This window comes from Euprymna scolopes, chromosome 4 (genome assembly GCF_053919585.1).
Source record: "Euprymna scolopes isolate OS-2025 chromosome 4, ASM5391958v1, whole genome shotgun sequence".
NCBI lineage: Eukaryota > Metazoa > Mollusca > Cephalopoda > Sepiida > Sepiolidae > Euprymna > Euprymna scolopes.
Window position 1 is genome coordinate 138,419,857 of NC_136485.1, and position 25,753 is coordinate 138,445,609.

Below are 25,753 nucleotides of genomic sequence, written 5' to 3' on the forward strand. Positions count from 1 at the left end.
TACAATTACTGATTCCGCATGCAATGACGAATGCAAGACATTAGTAAAGAGTCAGCAGTCAGCATTTCTGCTACAAAATCTTCCGACAAGTGTCCAACATACGGAAAATACTTCAGAGCTCGAATCGGTTTATCAAGCCATCTCCGAACCCACAGAACTATTGCATGATTAAAGGCGTCTTCGCAAGCGATATATGAACATCATTAGCATTTATATCTCTTTTTCATTAGCGATGTATGATCGATTTTTCAACTGTTACTTTTTGTATCGCATTTTCGCTTTCCTAAGCGGTGGAGAGGGAGAGTTATATCCCCTTTCATTAAATTTTTAGCGTTGCCCTCTTTTTATAGGACGTATATATTTATTTATTATTTTTATTATTATTAAATATTTAAATGTTGTTTTTTTTTCAACTACATTTTTACGTGCATAAAATTTTATCCATGGACACGTGTTTCTGGGTCCGCCCTTCGTCAGCACAGATCAACAAGGATCGAACTCACAACCGCACTATCAGCAGTACAGGGTCTTTCGAATGAGCCACGAACCTCGTCACACTTTATACACGATGTTTTATCACTTTTAAATGAAAGATTTGTTATACTATTATTAGTGATATATATAAGCGGTTTTTGAAATACACACACACACACACACACGCACACACACGCACACACACACACACATACATATATATATATATATATATATATATATATATATATATATATATATATAAACAACGATGAATCAAATACTACTGGACATTAATGATGAGAACTCGATAGATAAGTCAGATATAAACTGAACATCATTTGTACCAAATATGGTTGGTTTGCAGCAAAGACTGTGAATTGTATTAAAGATTTCATGGGTAGCATTTTTTTAATCGCTAGAGGGACACTTTTATAATCGTCTCATCAGCAGAAAATGTTATCCTTAATGTGCTTCACATTCACAAACCCTTTTTTTAATCTGATAGATCATCTCAAATATAAAGCTTATCGAAACAATCTCTGTAACGCTGTGGGGGAACCAACACACATTGTATGCAGTTTCAGTCGCAAAGAAAACTAACACAAAGAACAGGAAATAACTCCAACTCGCTTTTTCTTTGTAGCAACAACATTTATTTCCTCATTGTTACAGTAACGTATTTCGTTGGTTTATCTAAATCACCAACGATCTGATAATTTTTAAAAAGTGTAAACACGTATGTAAATAGGATAACGGAATAGTAAGTCTCTTTACTTCTCTCTCTCTCTCTCTCTCTCTCTCTCTCTCTCTCTCTCTCTCTCTCTCTCTGTATATATATATATATATATATGGTCGAGTGGGAGAACTGCCGACTGTCAACACGACGGTTCTAGATTCAATCTTGGCTTAGGTGAGATACTAGTCTAGCGGAGCTAATGAGTTGTGATACAACGAAACAGGACTGTATGTTGATGACTACAAATATATACACACACACACATATATATATATATATATATATATATATATATATCGCAAATACAAATAAAGTTATAATTTTTTTAATACATACGGACTTTGTAGACACCCTATATATATATATATATATATATATATATATATATATATATATATATATGGTGTCCATCAAGTCCGTATGTATTAAAATAAATTATAACTTCATTTGTATTTGCGATAAAAAATTGAAAAAAAAAAAGCAAATAAAGTTTTAAAATAATTTATGCACACAGACTTTATGGACACCAATTTATAAAAGCGGCGAGAGATTACTTTTAGAAATGCAAGAAGAATTACTTAAGAGACATGTCATAGTTTAAAAATTTATGACATAAATCAGAGAACAACAAACAGGTAATGCCTATGACTCAACGGGCCATGGGTAACTTATAAAGAAACCGAAACATCTTGTTCAATACAAATATATCATCTTTTAAAAACGTAATATTAAGTAAGATTTCTGGTGCTACTAGGTGAGCCTGTTTCTGACATAAAATGCACCAAACATTGATGTTATTATTTTTTCCATTATCTCTTTGCAAAACTTCTTCTTGTTCTGCAAAGCCCAAACCCAAAAACAACAATTTTCCTCCACAAAACAACCAAAACCAAACACCATGAATAAATATTTGAAAGTCTATAGAACTTGAAGCATAAAAACTGTTGTCAAATCGATGGAATTCGACATTAAATAACTCGACATGCAGTAAAACAAAACAATAAAACTAAACACAGCGAATAAATAGTTGGATATCTCTAGAACTTGAGGCATAAAAACTTTTGCTAAAATGGTCAGATCCTGCATTAGAAAACCTGAAAAGAGTTGATATGCCGTAAAACATAACAACCAAACTAAGTATGATGTACGACGCCATCTTTTCGTTGCGATAATAAGCGTTTTGTCGCGATTTATTATTATTTCAACCGTTTTGTTCCACTGGACCTTTTAGGTTGACATTAGCAAATGCTGATACAAACGGAGGATCGATTCATGATATTTAGGCTTAAGGTGAAACTACCATTATCTCCTCGGATCGAAATTCAAGTCTCGGTACAATCCCGTATTCTAATAATAAAGGGATCGATCAGATTATGCTATTTCCATGAGGATAATTTGCGAACGATAGATGTGATTTTTTTTTCCTTCAATTCTTGAACTGCTTATTTTCGTCACTGAGGCAAAAAATGGGGGTAGGGAGGAGTAAATATCGATTGTCATGAACACCTTCCTTAAAAAAAAAAACTAACTGTTGTTTTTAGCAACGGACGATCATATCTGGATGTTTGACCTTTAAATCCTTTTCAGCAAAAAATTTTTTTAAAAAATATGCCTTACCAGCCTTAAAAAATAGTAAAATGTATAAATAACATTAATTATTTGGTATTTCTGGTCTCGGGTTCATTTTGTTCATTTTACAGCATATCAACCCTTTTGAAGTGACCAAATACTGAAATATAATACGAATTGCAAACGTTTTATCGCAATGAAGACCCAACGTTGCTCGGGATAGCATGAGGATAACTATTATGTACTTTTTCACTCTGAAAACCTGGGTGAGCCAAGTTCAAATCCCATTCGTTTCACAGAAATACTTTCATCAAACCCACAACTGACCTTGTGTCTAACCTCTGGGAGAGACGCTAAATAAAATACCGTATATTTCAGCGTATAAGACGACCCTTAAAGTTAAAAATATCTTTAAAAAATGATATTTCATAAGATACCGGGTGTTGCAATCTCTAGGCTAGGCTACACAAACACTGTTTCGTGATTTTGCAGTCGTCTTATACAACCGACATATGATTAATTTATTAGAATTTGCTCCAATTATGTACCTCGTCTTATCTGAGGTTATCAGTTTGTATGTCCATGTCTATAGGACTTTATGATCCTCGTTTTCAAGCACTGTTGCCAGATTATGTGTGTACCACTTGCCTGTGCGTTCGAGATACAGTTGCTTGCATAATTCCCAGTGTACTACACTTCCCACTTGATCGGGTCTGTTCTTGTGGTCCTTTTGGGCCAGTTTACTGCATTCACTTATTATAGGATTTATCGTATTATTATTATTATTATTATTATTATTATTATTATTATTATTATTATTATTATTGGCTCACAAGGAGCTTTCACACAGGTCTTCAGAGATCTTTCCCTGAAAACAGCCTGTGGTGTTTCCTGGAAGCTGAGTGACAACAAGTCTCCCCATGTTTCCAGTACTCTCCACCTCTTTCGATAACATTTGCAAATAAATTTGCATTATCGCAACAGCTGCTTGCCATTGATTTCTCGTTGACATCAGCTATTGGTCTTTGCTGGGATTTGAGTGGCAATAAGCCTCCTCAAGGTCCCAGTTCTCTTCGCACTTATTCTGCTGAAGTCTGGTCAGTTCATCGGTCTTTCCTTCCTCCTTGACTCTACTTGGTTATTTGGTTTCGCACTTTTTGAGGGGGGGGAGGTTATGTGGCAATGAGGGTAGGGTTGGGTTAGAGAACTTATAGATATGCGGTTTCAGTGTTCTTGGTTCCATGTAATGTTTCATGTTTTGCCTTTGCAGCAGTTTGTCTAGCCCGCGCTTGTTGCTCCTGTGTGCCAGTTTCCACATTCAAGGGGGTTTCTTAATATTTCAGCTGTTTTCATGATTGTTATTCGTTGTATTTTTCCAGTCATTCCTTTGATTCCAATTTCTCCCATTCTTTTTTCAACGTTTTTCGGGATTGTTCCTAGTGATCTCTTTCAGCTCTGTGTATTTGCTCCGTTTCTCCTTTTCTTTAATATTCAGCATGTGGTACGCTGGAACAACAAAGTCTACGATTTGACAGGATTTTTCTTTCTTGTTAATTATTACGACATTCGGTCGTCTTGCTTGGATGGGTTTATCAGTTTGTATGTCCACGTCCCCTACGAATGCGTGATTCTCGTTTTCAAGTACTGTTGCCGGCTTATGTTTGTACCACTTGTCTGTGCGTTCGGGATGCAGTTGTTTGCATAATTCCCCGTGTACTACCATTCTCACTTGGACGTGTCTATTCTTGTATTCCTTTGGGGCCAATTTACTGCATTCACTTATTATATGGTTTATCGTCTCGTCTCTTTGTCTACAGAGTCGTAATTTTCTTGTGTTTATTAGATTTTACTAACTTTTCCTCCCGTTTCAACCCCTAATGTAGTCGGAAGGAAGTGAAATAGTGGAAAATTCTCTGAACTCATATCGGTGCTTTTGCATTTACCGACATACATTTTGCACGAAGTTGGTTCGGCCTCGTTCGGCAGCTGACAGAAATAACCGGAAAAGTTCGGTCGAACGTTCCTCAATTTTTAACGAACGTTCTGCCTGCCTTTAGCTAATACGAATCCATGAAGGCTACTTTTTTTTATTAATTTGAAGAAATAAAAATTAATTTTAATCGTGCAAGTTAGGGTTAAGGTTTAGCGTCGGGATTGAGTTAGATATATGTTTGTAATTTAATTTATTGCATTTCCAGGCGTTTCTTGTTTAACATTATAATTTCCTATCAGCGATTTAACGTTTCACGATCGGCCGCTTCTGGTTATTCTCGCCAGCGGCCGAGCACGTTCGAAAAACTTCGTGGAAACGTGGGCCAGTAAATGCAGAAGGACACTAATATCTGCCTGTGGAATTGTCCTCCGTTTTCCTGCTTTCCGGCTGACTACAATATGGTTGTCTTTAAGTCTAACGTAAACAAGTTCTTGATGAGCCGTTCCATATAAGTTAACAAATTTATTGAATTTCCATTACGAATGATTACTATATTGTTCAATTTCTACTGTACAGTCTTTAACCCTTATCCTTGAGTGGCCGCTTGGCCTTGATAATGTGGTGATGCCTGTGTAAAAAAATCTTATATATACGTTTTAAAATTCTGTCCTCATGGATCACTTAGAAATGGAGAGGTGCACGTAGATAATCAGCATATAGGCAGTAACGTAGACTTCGTCCATTGTCTTCCCCGGAGAATTTTATAAATATATATATAAATTGAATAAAAAATAAAACATATTTAAAGTTGTAAGGTTATGCTTTAAAAGTATCCTTACGGCTGCATTTAGTTATTGGGAAATACTTCAATTGTCTTCCCCGGTAAACATTACGTACATGCATTGAATAATATATATATATATATATAATTTTTTAATTTTTTATTGAGGCCATAATAAATTTACATTACTGTTTCCATTGGATTTTCACCCCAGGAGATGAGGTAGAGTACCAATTTCATCGGAATTTATAGGTGGGCTGAAGTTTAAACTTACAGAAATGGATAGAGAGTTATTTGGGGGGGGGTATTAAATAGAGAGGGAGGTTGTGTGGTAGTGTGAGGAGGTTTTGTAGTTGAATTTCAGTTGTGAAAAAACGTTAAAGAGCGTCTATTAGATACGTTTGAAAAAAGAAAGAAAAGGAGACGTTAAAGTTTGAAAATTACTTAGGGGGGAGTAGTGGGAGTAGAGGTTTTTTGCGTCATGGTATCTGTTGTTGTGTAAGAGGGAGTGGGAGTAAGTAATCAGTAGCCACCATAGCAGTTTGTTGTATATATATATATATATATATATATATATATATATATATATATATATATATATATATATATATTGTGTATTTATGCAAGATGTTTTCATTCAGACAGATATTGTTAAATAGCACGGAGTATTTTTTTACTTTATGGTCTTTTTTGTAATTGTTTCTATTTTTCGAATGGTCATTCTTATGTCTCGGTCAATTTTGTATAGGAAAGTTCCATAGTCGTTTTCGTCCACATGTTTTTTTGCAAGTACTTTAAACTGATTTCCTTCAGTCGTCATCAGACAGTTTTGGATTACTGTTTCTTTAAAATCTGGATGCTTTTATATGCTTCAGTTGAAATTACATTTAAATTACTTCAAATAGTGAAGCGTCCCGTATATATATAGTAAGTTATGTAAATATATATGGCAATTAAGCTACAAAGAATATTCCGCGTTTCATTCTCGTGAGAATTCGTCAGGGTTATAAGAAAAGTTGTGGTTGTCGCGTGTTTATATATACGCACATGCTAATGAGTTTTTTGTTAGCCAATCAGTATTTTAGTTGCCATCGCGTCTATCCTAATCAGCCAATTGATAGGCAAGTACAGGACAAAGGCACAGTTGACCTCCGGTTCACCCCTTCTCTTTGTGTGTTTATGGAAAGGGTAGATATCCATTCGTTGTAGTGTAAGCTGGCCTACTTTCAGCCTAGGTGAAGTTGGATATGTTATTCTGTGTAGCTTAATTGCCATATATATTTTCATAACTTACTACCTAGCTCTACCTATGTATAGAGCACGGAGTATTTTTATTTAATGATCATTTTTTTGCAATTTTTCCATTTTTAGAATATTCATTCTTATGTCTCGGTCGAATTTGTGTAGGAAAGTTCCATAGTCGTTTTCGTCCATCTGTTTTTTTGTTGTTTTTTTTTTTTTTTTTTTGGTAAATACTTAGAACTGATTTTCTTCAGTTGTCTACAGGCAGTTTTTGATTACTGTTTCTTTTAAAATCTGATGCTTTTATATTCCCCCCCCCCCAATGCTTCCGCTCAGTCTTGAAAGACAAAGGAGTCTCCTTAGGGGCAGTAGCGCGTGTAATTTTGAGGCAAGGGTTGCGTAATCTTCAACCATAATTCTTCTGAATCGGCACTGTTTGAGTCCAGTGGCAAGAAGAAGACCAGGACGACTAGAAACAATGCCGAGATAAGCGGAGAGCACATACAGCACCTGAAAGTCCCAAATGGTCACCCATTTAGTACTGACCAGGTTTAACGTTGCTTAACTTCGGTGATCCAGCGGGAACCGTTGTGTCAACATGATTATGCCGTATAATGCTTTTATATGCTTCAGTTGAAATTTCATTTAAATTACGTGTGCAATATATATATATATATAGTAAGTAAAAAAAATAATTATATATATATATATAGTAAGTTATAAAATATATATGGCGATACGATACAAATATTTATATGGACTTTAGGTTTACAGTATGATACAATCTGTAATATATATATATATATATAAAAGTGAACGTGTCTGTCTGTCTGTGTGTCTGTCTGTCTGTGTACATTTCCCTACGCAATAACTCTGTCAATTTTTTGTCTATAGACTCGAAATTTGAAATACCGGGTACTGAGATTTGGGAAAATCGATGTGACGGGTGTCAGCCAAAATTTGGCTGTTAAGGGGTCAAATTTCAACGATTTGACCTTTAAGAACTCTACCAAACTCCTCCGACAATTTTGGGTCTAGACACTTGAAATTTTAGATATAGGTTCCTTGAACCTGGATCTAACTTAATAAAGTGATTTGAGCCCGAAACTATAAATTTTAAGGGGTCATAATAGGGGTCAAAGTTTTAAAAAATTAACCATTTTTTTGTTTTTTTTGCTTTTTTTGCACAGCATACACCTCCAAACACCCGAGCAACGCCGGGCACCCCTGCTAGTATATATATATATATATATATATATATATATATATATATATATATATATATAAGACATTAAGAGGAGATTATAGATAAATATATAAATACCCGTTCATCACATACACCTTTCACGATAAAGCTAGAACCCAGAATTAGATAGGATCGAGCAATAGCATTGACAACGGACAACGCCAGACTCAAAGTGGTTTCGATGTACTGCACCTCATTAGTGACGTGCTCCGACATAGGCGCGAACCCAAATAGGTTGTTCCGAAATCGTGTCTGGGGAGTCGGCTAATTTCAGTTAATGTTTGTAGATGTGATATCTACCGCCTGCATACCAGCAGTAACTATCTTAGTTGTATAGGACGCATTGCTTGTCACATCGTAGAATGTAGAACTTGTTAAAAATATAAGAATTTAAAAAATCGAGGTAGAACCAATAGATTGCGCCGTGGCCCATATGGTTAGGTCGTCAGTACTGCACACTTCATGAGTGCGACGACCTGGGTTCGCGCCTATGTCGGAGCACGTCACTGATGAGATGCAGTACATTGAAACCCACTTTGGGTCTGGCGTTGTCCGTTGTCGATGCAATTGCTCGATTCTATCTAATTCTGGGTTCTAGCTTTATCGTGAAACGTGTATGTGAACAGATATATATATATATATATATATATATATATATAAATTAAAACTTTACAACAAAATTATTATTTGACAATGAATACAGAAAATTTAAAAAAAAATCTTAATTCATGGCTTTTCAATGAATGGTTCATCTCATCAAAGAAAATGTTTTTAGTAAAATAATTATAGGTAGTCATAAATTTTGCTTATACGCACTTAAATTGAAAATTAAATTTAAAAATTTTACATAAAAAGGATATTACGCGGTTGAAAGAATAAAACTGCAGGAATGGTTGTAAAATTTTAAGCAATAGAGACTGGTATATTCCAGACTGAATTGTTAGTTTTAAAGAATGCATTCTAAGCTTAAACGTGAGTTCTTCGAAGTTCAAAATTATGCATATGACGTGATCCATAATGTTCAATATGGTAAAATCCTTTAAAAAGCCATTTGAAAAAGTTAATATTTGCGCAAGCATACTATAAGAATGATTTAACTGAAAATCTTTTTAGATAATTTCTTGTCAAATAATAAATTTGTTGTAAATTTTTATTTTACATAATTTAATTCAACTGTTTATGTACCGTATATTGTTGTGTATAAGTCGATCCTTTTTTTTCACTTTTTTCTGTTTTTCCTTTCGCTTTTTTCTTTTTCTTTTCTTTTTTACTAGTGATGGGACGATTCCAATATTTTCCCCAATTCCGATACAATTACCGATTCTGTACTAAATTCTCGATCCCGATACAATTACCGATTCCGATTCTTTATAAATCTCTAAATATTTAATTATAAAAGTGTTATTTTGTCCCGATTAACTTAAAAACACATCTCAAATGTACCTATATTTTCTCAAACGTAAAACCACACTTGTGAGGGGGTGATCTAGAGATTTTAGACTTACTGAAAGTTTTAATCGATAAATATTTATTATTTAATTTTTACTACAAGCTGTGGAAAGTTGTTTCTTAAACCAAAATTAAATTAAAAAAAAAGATAATTTAAGGAATCGGTTTCGGCATCGGAAAATAGGCTCAAATTTTTCCGATTCCGATACCGATTCCGATACCCCAAAAAGCTCCGATTTTTCCGATTCCCGATTCTAATTCTGATTAATCGTTACAACACTATTTTTCCATTTTATTTCTCTTCTTGGTGAGAAGATTCGGAGTGGGTAAAAAAGAAAAAAAGAAAAAAACAGAAATAAAAAGCGAAAAAAAAAATCGACGTATATACAAGTATATACGGTATGTAAGTGTACATTTTGAAAATATTAGAAAACAAAAAAAGTTGTATATTTTTTTATTTAAATGAAGAAATCATTTTTTTAGCTTTCGTTGCAAGACAACCTTTACAAAGAAGACGTTTTGTTTTTATTCATTTATTTTGTTGGTGGTATTAAGTGTAACAGAGCCGCTATCACTTGTAGCAGCAGAGACCGCATGACACTTATACAAATGATCAGGCATGTGCGCGATGTGACGTAACAGCGGAGAAAGAGAAAGGAAAGAAAAAAAGAAAGAAAAATGCACCACATGGCGAGGACCAAGAAAAAAACAAAAAAAAAAAAAAAACAAGCGCGTGCCGGTGTTAGGTGGACGATCGGTAAGCTTCTAATAATCACGTACGCAAATTAAATTTGTATCAACAAAGATGGGAAGTTTTATTTTAATAATAACTGATGATAATAAGAAGAAGACGAACAGAAAGAATACTTGCATATACACATTTAAATTTATAAGATAAAAAGGAGACCGAAGCTTTATAATAACAGATGATAAAAAGCAAGCAGAGAATAATTGCGCATACAAATCTAATATTACGATATGAAAGGGACGCTTAATCTTTATAATAACTGATGATAATAAAAAGAAAGTAAAGAATGTATTTTACTACTAATATATATATACCCAATATGTAATTATTATTATTATTATTGTTAGTAGTAGTAGTAGTAGTAGTAGTAGTAGTAGTAGTAGTAGTAGTAGTAGTAGTAGTAGTAGTAGTAGTAGTAGTAGACAAACAGTCAGATATACAACGAGAAATATAATATAGATACTTCGGATGTTCAAAATTTGAGCATAAAATTTCTGTGATATATAAGTAAAAGAAAAAAGCATTTTGAAAGAATTCGAACTAATTGAATGCAATTTTATTGGGATGAAGAAAAAAAATTCTTTGATTTGCTCGACTTCACACAATATTGCATTGAACATTTCAGAAAACAATTTACTTTCATTGCAGGTTTGATTTTAGAGCTTGACTCATGAACCAAACACCTAGATTAGATGTTAATATGAATTGTTCACAAGAATTATGGAGTTCTGTGCCAAAATGTTTTTTCCTTTGAGCTTTAGCCACACAATATAAAAACAAGAACCTGCCATGACATAAGAAGGTTCATTTCAGTTGTATCAGTGTTATGACATTGTGTCATACTTTAAACTCGAAATACAATTTTACAATTCATTTAGTTTGCTGTCTTCTTTTACGGCATTTCTGGTTATTTAATAACAAATCCAGAGATTTTGAAAAAAAAAAGTGTTTATGTGTGAGTTTATTTATATCTTAAAATTCAAAGAGTTTTATTCGGTTATTTGGTAGAGGAAAATTCTTATTATATTTCTGACTTTTTGAGATGAGGATTGGTCATTCCATCAGACTACTGTTCTCATCTTGAATATCATTTTCACAACGTTACGGTCGGCCTCCGACCTTCCTCAAGTGTATTTTGTCAGAACTCGGGAATTTTTCCTGTCAAACTCGGGAATTTGGACCGAATTTTAAACGGAACCCTTTATTGACTTTACCTGGGTAGCATGCTCTCATTTCGTCAGCCATGACTGGGTAGAGGTTCTAAGTAATTGATAATTGTATTTTTTTCGGTCACCCACACTGAGAATCGAACATTCAACCTTCAGAAGAATGTCACTTTCTCAATTGATTTTTCCAAGTACTCTGCGCCACGGGTCCTTGCGGACAGTTCCAGTACAAATTACTTGGGACCTGTCATAGCTGATGAAACAAGAGCATGTTACACCGGTTAAGTAAATAGAGGGTTTCATTCGAAATTCCGTCCAAATTCCCGAGTTTGACAGAAATATTCCCGAGTTTGACAGAAACATTCCCGAGTTCGACAAGATACACCTGAAGAAAGTTGGAGGTTACATCGACCGAAACGTTGTGAAAATGCCACTCAAGATGAGAACAGTAGTCAGAGGAATACAAATAATAGGAAGATTGTTGTTTTTCTTTTCAACTTTGTAGAATATGACTGAGTCAACTTTGTAGAATATGACTGAGTCAACTTTGTAGAATATGACTGAGTCTTGCAGTCGTTCTAAACACTTTGGTACTCATGTATTTTTGGTACCGAACTGAAATAATAACGGTATCATTTCGAAACCCGTTCTTAACATGGGGAGGGGAGGGTGTTTTGTAACTGTTCTGTGCTTCCATCTTATAATTTAATAATAACGAAAAAATATCGTGAAACTTTAATTTAACCTGAAAAAAAAACTATTTAAAAATATCGCGGTATCAAAAATACATAAACACCAACACTTTCTCATACCTTTATTCTTTATCTCTATAAATCTACTATCAGACCATATCTGGAGTACTGTTTAGCTGGTGAATCTCAGTCACATTTGAGAGTCCCTGTTAAGGTGTAGAAACGTATCTGCAATTTGATTGGTCCCACTATCAACCTCTTTTTCTCACGGACGTGATGTTGCTGGTCTTCGTATTTCCTATAGTCTTATGGTATACGTTCTCTAGAATTATCTTATCTGTCTACTGTTTTTATATAATAGTAGAGATAGAGATAGAGATTGAGATTGGATATGAATAGCAGCAGTGATAGTGATTAATATCAAAGGGCCAAGAAGAGATAAACAGAAAAAAAAGGATCGTAAAACAATTAAAGTGTTATTCTGTTATTGATGTCGAAAGAAACTGCTACCGAGAATGGAAATTGGTGTCTACTGCTAACGGAGTAGCTTTGCTGACAGCAATATGGTGGAATACGGAAATGTGTTCAGACTACCGTAAGGCCGCAGGGCAAAAATCGATTTAAGAACGTTCTACCTCATTAGAAAGAATGAATGCTGGAATGACTAACGACAATTCACTATTAACTCTGACACAATTTAAAAGAAACTTGCTGCAAATGAGAGCAAATGAACGTCTCTATGGCCACGATCAACAACGAAAACGCAAATATAATGGTAACATATTTTTACTAATTAATGGCCAATTATTCAAGTTTAAAGCAACCTAAAGATAAGGTTTGTGCTAAGTTTTTGATGAAATTAGATATAAAGAGCACCACGTTGTAATTATCAGGGAAGCAATCTTGTGATAACATGTTTTAATCATTTTTACTGATGAATGACCACCTATCGAAGTAAAAAGCCGTTCAAGATTAACCCCTTTCATGTAAACTGTTCCTCCTTGCGTTATGCCAGCCAAGTAGAACGCTGAGAGTTAAGAAGAGTTTCGACCTTTTTTCTTTCTCACCTTTTATTAATGTATGATTTGGGAGTATAGTCGATTGTTTAGATACAACACATTTTGTTGTGATAGTTTCGTAGTTTTATAAAATGGCGTTTATCGCGTTTTGCATTCGAACTCTTCAAGTCGGTCCACGCGAAATCTATCCATGGAATAACAAATAATCATTGGCTCATTTTTTCAAGCCAAAGTACGCTTGTAGATTGCGATTTACCGATAAACGCAAACGATTCTTTTGGACAACCAAATTTCATTTCTAAACGAAATATTCACACATTAAAAATAACAAGACCGGAATTAAGATCTACTTTTAACATCCATTTTGTTTCTTTGTATTTGCGAAAAGATGTAGATAGAAATTAAAACAAATAATTATGTATTGCTTTTTTTTTTCATTTTCTTTCTTTCAAGATTGTAATGCTGGGTATGAGGCAGCCAAACTAGCTGCCAACATTCCCCTGCTTTTTATTGAAACCAACCGAGAGCTCTTTTTAGTATCCTTGCTGTTTCCTTAAGTGCAATTGTCTGGATCTCTTTTGCACTTGGTTCACCAGGAATATTAGTTAGGTAGGACTTCACGTTCTTCTTCATAAGCCCTGTGACACCTATAATAACTCGTATGACTGATATCTCCCGAAGATTCCAGTGCCTGTATGACTATTTGTGTGTCATTACCAAATTTAAACATATAATGTAATTTAATTTCATCTATACAGTAGAATCCTGGGATACAGTGACCCTAGAATACGGTTTTTTCAGGTTACAACGTGGAATACGATGTTTTTCCGGTCCCTGGTTACGGTATTTACCCTACCTTCTGGTGTTATTTATAATGTATGCGTATTATATACATGTATATTATATACTGTACTGTATTTGTTATTAATTTTTAATGACGTATCCATTGATACTACTGCGTATCTATTAGTTAGACATTATTACAAATGAAGTAATATATATATATATATATATATATATATATATATATAAAAACGTGAACGTGTCTGTCTGTGTGTCTGTGTGTCTGTGTGTCTGTGTGTCTGTCTGTCTGTGTACATTTCCCTACGCAATAACTCTGTCAATTTTTAGTCTATAGACTCGAAATTTGAAATACCGGGTACTGAGATTTGGGAAAATCGATGTGACGGGTGTCAGCCAGAAATTTAGCTGTTAAGGGGTCAAATTTCAACGATTTGACCTTTAAGAACTCTACCAAACTCCTCCGACAATTTTGGGTCTAGACACTTGAAATTTTAGATATAGGTTCCTTGAACCTGGATCTAACTTAATAAAGTGATTTGAGTCCGAAACTATAAATTTTAAGGGGTCATAATAGGGGTCAAATTTAAAAAAAAATTGACGTCTGCGGTCTATACCAAATTACTCAGACAATTTCTGGTCTAAACATTTGAAATTTTACATAAAGTGTATTCAGAGATAGGGCAAGCTTTTTAATCTGTTATATAAAAGTAATTTATAAAATAAACAGTAAGTTCTGTACAGTTCAATGTAGACTACAATGTACTTGGACTAAGTCACTGCGGGGAAACATGTAAAGGTTCTTTCAAATACACAGAGACGCGTCCCCAATTAGAAATAGCAACTAATCGATTAGATTGAAAAATGGGTGATTTTACTGGTTTCGATAACAATGGAAGTGTGAAACATCCATTGATCACCATTCAATCCCGAGCAACATCGGGTCTTCCTGCTATATATATATATATATATATATATATATATATATATATATATATATATATATATATATATAAAGCTGAACGTCTGTGTGTGTGTGTGTCTGGTCACGAATAGGCTCCTATATGGTTGAGTATTATAGAATACTGATCACATATAATGATAGAAGATGTATCGAGACACAGGAATGGGTATGTTTGATCTAGCATAATGATGATTCATTAAAGTTGTGGGGTTTGCGTACGCCCCTGGTCCACAAAGTATGGAAATAAAAAAAATTTAAATTAAAAAAAAAAACGTTTACAAGTGTTTTTGATATATATGTACATGAGAAGACTTCGATAAGTATGTTTTAACTTAAATAGGGATGGTATAATAAAATTGTGGGGTCTGCGTTCGCGCCTGACCTCCATATAATGGAAATATGCACAAACTTTAATAAAGACTTTCCATATCTATCTGCGTAAGTATACTTTGATAATTATGTTTCCGTTTGAATAAATATGATATAACAAAATTATGGGGTGTTCGTTCGCACCTGACCACCATAGAATGGAAATATGTCACAAAGTTTAACAAGGTTTTTTTTTAATATAGATCCACAGAATATTGTGATAAGTGTGTCAGTGTGAACAGGTATGGTATAATAAATTATGGGGTTTATCTAATTTATTTTTACTTTCATCATATTTTGCTTTGGTTTTGATACCCCAAATTCGAAGCTATCTCTTTACAACCTTTCCTTTTAATAACCTATCATGTTTCATAAATCAGAGTACATTTTCTGTAGGCTGTTTTTGCACCAAGTCAACGACGGGTACTTTTGCTAGTATATATATATATATATATATATATATATATATATATATATATAGTAGTCGCACTGAAGAACTGTGATACAGTCTGTCTGTAGATGACTATATATATATATATATATATATATATATAATAGGAAATTGGATAAAAAAAATTATTGTAACATGTCTTCTTCCTAAGATTAAGGGTGGTGGTGTTTGATCAACACTGCTGGGGAGCCATGAAGTAATATACTGTTTTGTTTTTAAATCCCCGAAACAGTGTTTCATGGTAAACAACTGATGATCCCTTGAAAAATTAAAAAAAATTGGTATTATAGTAAATTCGAGAGAGTTGATGCAGTGATTGCAGGTGATTAAATGACTTACTGACTAAGTATTTTTTTTTTTTTTAACGAATGATAAAAAGTAATTTTTTGTGTAGTTTCAAATGTTAAAAAAACTTCAACGGCTATATATATATATATATATATATATATATATATATATAGTCACCAACATACAGTACTGTTTCACAGCTCATCAGTGTGGCTAGACAAGCAACTACCTCAGGCCATGCTCGAAATCTGATCGCCCAAACGATAGTCGAGGCTCCTAACCGTTGCGCTATACGGATTCTGCTATACGGGCAGTGAATGAATAATGTTTTGACATTATCCAAAGTACCTAAGCGTAATGTGTTTACAGGAAGAGCATCGCTTCATACGCTAATAGTAATTTGTAGATAACTTCCCAAATGCTCAAATGTGTTCGACAAAGTGTGGCATTTTAATCTTATACAAAAACATCAGATTAGTATTGTGCATGGCATTATTAGCTTTTTTTTCCTTTTCTGATCAAAACTTTTGTTACAGCCATCCGCACTCGCCGGACGAAAGCAAAAAGGCCTGGAATGGAAAGTCTCGACCATCACAGCGAGAGATGATCGCGTCACGTAGGCAAAGACTCGCGCCGGGGTTTGATTGACGTAACGCCCACGCGCCACATGGGAGCCTGAAACGGGGAAAAAAGATTTCAGGACACTTCTTGATCTGTGTTTGACGATAACAGACGTGAAGCGGTGTGGACTGAACCCAGAGCGGCCACGTATTATGCAATACTGAAGAAGTCGGCTCCCTAATGATGCGACGCAAGACAAGCAGATGAGAGTATTGAAATAATGGAAACACTTCTTGATTCGTGTTCGACTGTGATGGTCGCCAAAGCAAAATGCCAGTGGCGTGGCCAGGAACCTATAGCAGCCACGTATGGAATTATTGAAGTAGTCAGCCTTCTTAACTGGATGGCACAAGGGCATCAGCTGAGTGTACTAAGACCAAGAAAGGAGGAGAAAACAAATGTATGAGACAATATATTTCATTTGAAGAACCTTATGAGACTGGATTTGTTGCACCACGAAACAAACAACTTGCCCCCCCCCCCACGATGGAGGACAATCGCTATATCAGCATCTTACTGTGTTTTGAGCTGTAGGATGAACTCTATTTAGAAAGGCTCAGGATTGTATTTCTGCTATGAACTATTTACACATATGCTTGGATCAAAACTTTCTCTGTAGACTAGGTTGATGTTTTTTTTTTTTAATTTTTCACTGCTTCCGTTCTAAAGGAAAGGAAGTGTTAATTGGAATTAAATTACTTTGCCGCTAATATATTCATGTCATATCTTTGATTCCCTCATTTCAGGTAAAGTTTTCCTCCTTGCGTTGTGCTTAGCGCATTGAGAAACCATTCAGCCCAAGGGATTTTCTTGTGTTTCAAGCCCCGATTGGTTTTTTGATGAACATTAAGCCAGAGAAGCTTTCTTGTGTTTCAAGCAGCGTTCAGTTTTCTACAGAAAAATTTTAAAAAATGGACCCCCAAAAATGATAAAACTCAATATCTGGATTTTTGTACGCCCCTTTCCATTTTTCTCGCTTTGTTAAATCTTTCTGCTTTTAACTAACCTGCTGAATCTGTCATTCTCGCTTCAGTTGTTAACCGTATGCACGGAAGATTTGATGAGGATACAAGTATTTGTTTTCTTTGTTTTATCTATACCTACTCAATATCATATGGAAGCCTTTGCTCCCATCGGTCTGACATTTGACGGGAGAGTTGGGTGGCGCATTTTTGATGGCGGACTCCCGTCCTTTGACCAGGCCGGAGCAGAGCAAGTCCGAGTGCTAAAACTGAAGTTAACCCAAACGCTCGAAACCGGATCCAAGATGTAATACTTGCTAGTAAATCTGCATGGTGCCCTTGCATTTTCTTTTCTTATTAACTAGCAAGGGGTACCCGGCGTTTCCCGGGTGTTTGGGGGGGGGGGTTAAAAAAAGTAAGTATGAGGATCGAACCCGAATCCTTGAGGCAAAGTTGTAAATTAAAGTGTGAAAAAAAGTGCGATGTTAACCATTGCCCCACCGCGAGATGCTAACGGAAACACGTTTGAATTTATTTAATTAGTTGGATTTAGCAGGTACCCGTTTTAATGAGTTAATGAGGTCAAGTTTGACTGCGGGATAGTATTCATTTACTGCTGAACGTTTTTTTCCCCACCCCCAAGATGTTATAGGAAAAAGACTAACCCACATGCGGCGAGCGACAAATATTGAATATTTATCTTCCCGAAATCGAGCAAATTAAATAGACAGGCGAGCTTCGTTGTTAACTGTGAGATATTACGATTTATATGTGATATAAAAGTTTAAAAAAGTCGTGAAGCGAGCGACCGCTTCTCTGAAATAAGCCTTTTGTAGACACACAGAAAAAGCGAACACACATACATACATGCATACATACATTTTCGCTTTTATATTTATAGATGGCAGTGTTTTACAACGCTACAATCTAGCTCCAACGGTGTTTCTTGCGTATGTAAATAATCTTCCATGGAAAATTAACAGAATTTTGCATCTCTGTTGAGGAGGTGTCGATATTTTCCCACATACAACGTCCGAATGGTCACCTGTCTGGTACTGAATAAGCTCAATGTCGCTTTACTTTGGTCTTCTAATGTAAACAGATGTTTCAACGTGATTATTCCGTATCGAACGGGAACATTTTAGTGCGAGAAAGCTCGACGTCAAGATGCACCTGAAGAAAGCCGAAGGATACTTCGATTGAAACGTTGTGAGAGTAACGTCCAAGATCAGAACAGTAGTCAGAATAATCCAAACAATAGAAAATAAGGATATTGGGTTTTGCAGTTTTTCGGGGAGGTGTCGACGTTCTCTCACCTGCAATACCTCGTCTCTCCAAATGGTCACCCATCTTCTACTGACCAGGGTCAATGACGCTTAACTTTACTGGTCTATTGAAAACAGATGTTTTCACGTGATCATGCCATATAAAACGGGAACATTTTAGTAAGAAAACTTTCGACATCAAGACTCCCGAGTCCGACTTGATACACCTGAAGATGGTCGAAGGATACATCGGCTGAAACGTCGTGAAAATAACATTCAAGATGAGAACAGTAGTCGTAAGAATCCAAACACTATAAAATAATGATGTTAGTTTTTTTTCAGTTTTTACGGAGTATGTGTCGACGTCAACCCACAAAACCATGAATGGTCACCCACCTGGTATTGAGCGGGCCCGACGTTACTTAACTTTGGCCATCAAATGAGAACAGATGTTCTAACGCAAGCCTTTTTAGTGAGAGAAAGATTTACAAGTAAACATGAGCACATGCATTTGCTGCCGCGTTTTCACGAATGTTGGTATTGTAGATATGTCAGTCAAGGTCATCATGTTACTGTCTCGAATCGGATTCTGCATCTACTTTACCAGGTGTCATGTGATCATCGAACGAACGGATCTGTAAGACAATCGAATACGTCAAGATATCAAATGTTTGTCTCTTGTTCCAGACTAATCGATATTCTCAGTGTTTCGCTGTCTAGGCGAATACGAACTTAACATACAAATTTCGTGGATATTCATTGCTCTTTCGTGTCTAATTATGCAGCATTATATAGTTGCAATAGTGAGTTAAAGGAACGTTAACATCTATCATCGCCTAAATAAAGTTTAAATTAAATAGAGAATCGAAAAGATCTTTATATAAATTTTACGCTGTGATAGATTTGGCGTGGTGTTGAAAACAGAAAATATTATATTTCCGACAAGAGGTCTCGGAGGGCACAAACATGAGACTCTTCTTATGCAAGCTAAAAATCGTGAGGAGTAAGTTAATAATATTTGGTCGGATATGACGTCAGATATTTGACAGTGAGATGACATTCTAGATACTTCTAGGGAAGTGACCGGTCTGAGAAGTCATATTAATGATGTTACTTATATAAGTTGCGTGATTAACACTTTGACGATTGTGCTATACAGTAGACAAGAATTTACAAATTTGCAACTTAATTAATTATTTAATCCTTGTTTGTCTCAGTCCTATTTCCCTTGTTAGATAGAGTCCTTTGTTTTCTCCATCTTTTAAAATGCTGGTGATCTTCCTATTAGTTTCTCTCTGTTATCAGCAACGTTTTTGAAAGTTTGGTCAACAGCAAATTTACTTTCAGACCATTATGAAGTACAGTTGTCATATTTGGGCTTTTGAATCTTTGTCGAATTTGAGAGTTCTGGCTGAGGTGTAGAAACTTATCTGTAATTTGATTGGCACGTGATGTTGCTAATCTAGGTCCTGTTTATAAATACTATTAATGCGTGTGTTCTTCATGATTGTCTTATCTATTCCCTGCTTCTTTTGTTCCAGCTTGTTTGAGTCGTTGGTCCAGTAGTCTTCATCGATTCGCTCTTTTGATGACTCGTTGTAACACAGCTTCTTATTCTAGTAGCTTCGTTCCAAAAAAACTGCAGACTTGTGAAACTCCCTTCATGTTGACTGTTTTACGTCTACCTATAACCTTGGCCTTTTTAAGACTAAAGTCAGTAGAAATTTCCTTATTTGCGGTAATCATCTATCGTCCTTGTTAGCTTCTTATATCAACTGGCTTCACGCTTTGTCAGCAGCGATTTGGATAAAAATGATGTAAGAAAATGTAATCTTCCATCAACTCGCATAGATTTTTAATCGTAGAACTTTTTTAATATGTGTGTGTGTTTTTTGTTGTTAGATTTTATATTGTTGTATTCAAGGTTTGTAAAATTATGGTATTAAAGATGGTGTCGTATTTTACTTGATATGAAGATTTTATATTGTATGCTTAACAATTGAAAAATCTAAAATTTAACTAAAATGCAACTAATAGCTGTCACCAATAAATCAAAAGTGTAATTTTCGACCTATTGGTGACACTTACTAGTTGTATTTTTGTTTTTCTCATTTTTCACAGGCAACAATACAAAATTTGAAATTAAAAAAAAAACATTTAAAAGTTGTCTAACCTTAAAAGCTATACAAATTTATAGAAAATAAAACTTTCCTGCGTTTGGTAGAAGTTATTTGTTATATATTTACTTTCTTTTCGTTTTTATTTTTGTTGTTAACTATACTGCACAATGCTAACACTTGAGTAAAATATTCATTGCTAAATTACTTTCTGGAAATAAATAAATGCAAAGGGATCAACGACGTTACTGGACCATGCAAGAATCATTAGCAATCGCCTGGCTCGGATTCGAACATTTTATAATCCGGAACACACACACACACACACATACACACACACACACACACACACACACACACACATTAGTTTAAAAATATGAAGGAAACTTACCAAGTCTAAGATTTGATTGAGTGAAAGTCCAAAATCCACGACAACTGTTGAACTGGCATTTCGAACCGGACGGGAAAGGGGGTCGTAATTTTCGAAGAGGTGCGCAAACAATCGGCGTTCCTCTGCTTTATATTGGTGGAGACGTGAGTGTTCTGCGAAAATAAAAAAGAGAAACACCGCAGGATTAACGTCATTGTCGACATCTAAAAAAAAACAAAAACAAAAAAAACAAGAATTTGTCTATCCAAATAGTAACATGTTTGAGGAAAAAATCTATTAGAGCAGAAAGCTTTCTGCTATCTGCAAAAGTCTAGATTGAAGGGGTGAAATTTTGCTGCGTGTCGAGTAGTGACGTTGAAGTGGGCACAAGTGCAGTAATTCGTTGGAACACATTCCGTTTAAGTGCAAGTTAAAAAAAAACACAGTGATGAAACATTGCAGCGATGAGACGGAAGCTGGAGTTTGGTAAATATGTAACAGAGCGCGGACGCACGTATGGTAGTAGCAGCAACAACCAACGCATGCAAATGATCCGTGTACGAAGTGACGTCTCGACAAGGAAGAAGGAAAGAAAAAGATTATAAAAATGAAAAACGTGAACCCTTGAAGCGAGAGATAGACGTGTTAAACAAGGAGGCCGAGAGCAACAGGAAAATACGCGTTCTAAACATGGTCGGACAAAGACAGAGTACCGCGTGTTCGACAAGGCAGAGTCTTGTTAAACACATTGGAATACGAGGTTTAAGAGACAAGGCGTTAATCTTGAAAAAAAAAAATCTGTAAATAAATGCCTGCTACGCTGAAGAGGGGTATGACCCCGAAACACGCGTGTACGTAGATTACTGTTAAAAAAATATAAATTAATACGTCCAAATAAAAACAGGGCGACTTTCTAAGAAAACACCGAATCACCTTAATATCGTTTAAAAAATCAACAACAAAACCACACACACACGCACACACACACACACACGCACACACACACACGCACACACACACACCTTTATATATATATATATATATATATATATATATATATATATATATATATATATATATATATATATATTGATATTTACATCTAGAAATAAAAGTACATTTAAAGCTCCTAAAATTCGTACGAGCATTGTCCGCAATGACCCATGGTATAGCGGTTACAGTATTTTGAATGGAAAAAGTCGTCTGTAAAGTGGTATTCTTCTGAAGGTTCAATCCTCAGTGTGAGCGACGGGAAAATGCAACTGCGAATTCCTTAGTACCTTTATTAAGACATAGCTGGCGGAATGAGAGAATGCTACCCGCGTGAAATTCGAAATTCTGTGCAAATTCTCGAGTTCCAGATGATACGCCTGAAGAAGGTCAGAGGTTACATAGGCCGAAATGCTGTCAACATGACACTCAAAATGAGAACAATAATCCAAATAATACGAATAACCATTCCTTATCTCAGAAATTTAAAAAAAAAAACTACTAGTAATTCATTTTTGTTCTAAAGAGCCACGTCTTATTAAAACTCAAAGGCCACTCGAGGATAAGGGTAATGCGCTTTTCAGCTGCACAGTGAGACAAAACGTGAGCATTTGTAATGATTGAAACTGGGCACAATCCGGATCGTTCAACAAGAACTTGCTAACATTGAACTTGAAAACGATAATTTTTCAGCTGAAAAGCAACCTCGTGTTCTTGTGTGCTGAAAACGGGTAGTTCTTGGAAAGATACCTTCCTGGTAGAAGTTCTGAATAGTTTTATGTTCACAGAAGAAGAATGTGGAATTATTTACAATCGTTGTAATTACATGAGTTTTTATTGTTAATATATTACAGCGGGAAATTATCTGTCTGCTTTACAAATACAAATTTGTTTTCGAGAAAAAAAAAATGATATAATACAATGTTCACTGTATTGATGAATTTATATAATATCTTTTCAAAAAAATCATAACAGCAATTATGTCGGAAACAACGGAATTAAAAATTAAACAAACTTCGAACCTGTGATAACAGCCTCGCTTTTATTTGTAGTGGTAATGTAATTAATTGGAATAATTTTATTTCGAAAACAGAAAATAAATTCTTTACAACCAAATAAATATATATATTTAAATGTTGTTATTTTTCTCAAAGTCTAATTAAGAAAACACGTACAATTTGTAATAGCATATGTCACTGGGAATATGCGAAATAGATCAAAGACAGACAATAGGACGTAACTTAATTATTGCTCATTGCCAAGAGAAGATAACTCTATATATTTTCCATTCAAAAAGGATTGTCGACAAATTAATGTTAATTGTTTTAATGTGATAAAAAAAATCCGCTTCAAATCGGTGACTGTAACGTTGTTAGAATAGTAAGGTACAATAATGGATGCTTTTTCGGAATAGGTATCCATAGATTTGTAGTCTTGGTGTAAGCAGTGCTGACTACAATCGGAGAAAGACAAATGAAGTTCCGAGTTTTACCGTAATATGAAAATATTTTTTGAAAAGATCCCATACTTTTCTTGCCAGACGACTATTTTAAATGAATTATTAAGAGCAAGTTCCGACTTTTACTTTACGTTTTTGTTTGTTTGTTTATTTTTTTGTTTGCGGGAAGAGATAACTTCATAGTTTTTGCAATTTTCCATTTTGAATTCTGTTAACTGCCTTTTAATTAACATACTTTAGGACACAAAAAAGTTATTTAAAATGTATTTTAAAACTTTTCTTCACCCCCTCCCTCCAAAAAATAAGGCAGATTGCTACTGAAACGTAAAGGAGCCACGGTGACTCATAAGGTTTCTGCGGGGGGAGAGGCAATCTTGTTTTGGATATGGATAGCAAAATGTTTGTAAACATTACATTTAAATATATGCATGATTGTATTGTTGGGAAAACAGGAGACATGGAGGGAATTTCGGAGGAAAACGATCCAAGCAAGTAAACTATCAGAGTAGAAAATTTTCCGGCATTTACGGACTTCTACAGTGAAGGGGTTCACTTTTGCTGCTAGTAAGGAGTAAGGAATTTACGTTGAGGATATCAAATGCATTAAGTTCAACGCGGCACATTCCGTGAAAGTACTTATAATAAAAGCACAAGATGCAACTCTGTGGCAATGTGACAGTGGCTGGAGCTTGGCAGACAGTGGAGAGCATATTAGGTTAGAAATTCTTTTTTGTACCCTGCTCAAGAGAGAGAGGTTAGTATTTGGTGCACTAGCCCAAATGTGGAAACAACACTTAATACACGGGTGAATGGTGACTTTCTAGATATAGAATACTAGCAGATATAAGAAGTTTTTTTAGCCTAATTTATTTGCAGCAGCATCATCTTATAAATACTTATTGCAATGCTTTCGATCCAATACTTTTACAATCAAATAAAGAAATAACCAAATAAGATGTGACTTTCAAACGTATTTGCATAAATTGTGCATTGAATCGAGAATAACTTAGTTACAAATAACTCGATGGTTTCTTTCTGTTATTATATTGAAAATGAAAAACAAGAGCAATATATATATATATATATATATATATATATATATATATATATATATATATATATATATATATATATACAAACAGACTGTTTCACTGCATCGCAGTACTTCAGTATAGCTAGACCAACATTCATTCTAAGCCCGGGATCGAGCCAAACACCACCGAGTTGATAGTCAGTTGCCCTATTCATGAGTTCACTGGGACATATATATATATATATATATATATATATATATATATATATATATATATATTAAAATAAATAGTTAAGATTTCTCATATATATTACAATTGTGTCGCGTGTCGTTTTTCTTGTGTTGCCATAAATGTCTCCATAAATGTCTTAAGTCGAAAGGCGGCCCTGAGGACAAAGAGATGAAGATTCCCACCAGAATGCCACCAGGGTGAAGAGATCATCTTGAGAAAAGAAAGGAGCCACACCCAGATCCAACATCTCAGGTATGATTTTATTCTAACTACGCAGACCCTAATGACTGGTCCATCTTCATATCTTCATGAGACTACTCTAAGACATATAGTATAACATGTGAAGCCAGTCACACCTCAGTGACCGGCTGATCGTGTTATAATGTTATCAAAACGTATAAGCAGATTTTAATATGAAAGAAAATAACTCGGATTTCTTTCACATTTATTTATTTTTCGCCGACTTGAGTTATATATGTGTGTGTACAGAAAAAGGAATGGGCTAAGCGACAGAAGAAAGAGATGCTGACGAAGAGAAACGGTGGGGAAAGGAAATGGAGAGGGATAGAAGTAATGTTACATCTTGTCCCGGGTAATGTTGGGTAGTACTGCTAGTTCCAGTTTAGACCAACGGTCGTTGCTAACTAGAAATCAGCAGGAATTTTAGGCGTTTTATTATTTATTATATGTATGTACAGTGTGAAATGATATATTTGTCGCCCTAAAGAAAACAACTTTACAGCAATATTTTAAAACTTTCATTGAAAGAATTA

The 25,753-nt window shown here is 34.9% G+C and overlaps 1 protein-coding gene across 1 annotated transcript in view; it reads right to left on the reverse strand.

Moving 5' to 3' along the window:
* LOC145269416 (neuronal acetylcholine receptor subunit alpha-5-like) overlaps window positions 1–25,753 on the reverse strand; it is a 315,989-nt gene that overhangs the window by 136,448 nt on the left and 153,788 nt on the right. Inside the window, exon 2 of the mRNA XM_080125103.1 lies at window positions 21,288–21,439. Coding sequence (XP_079981229.1) covers window positions 21,288–21,439 — 152 coding nt within the window. The remainder of the gene's footprint in view (window positions 1–21,287; window positions 21,440–25,753) is intronic.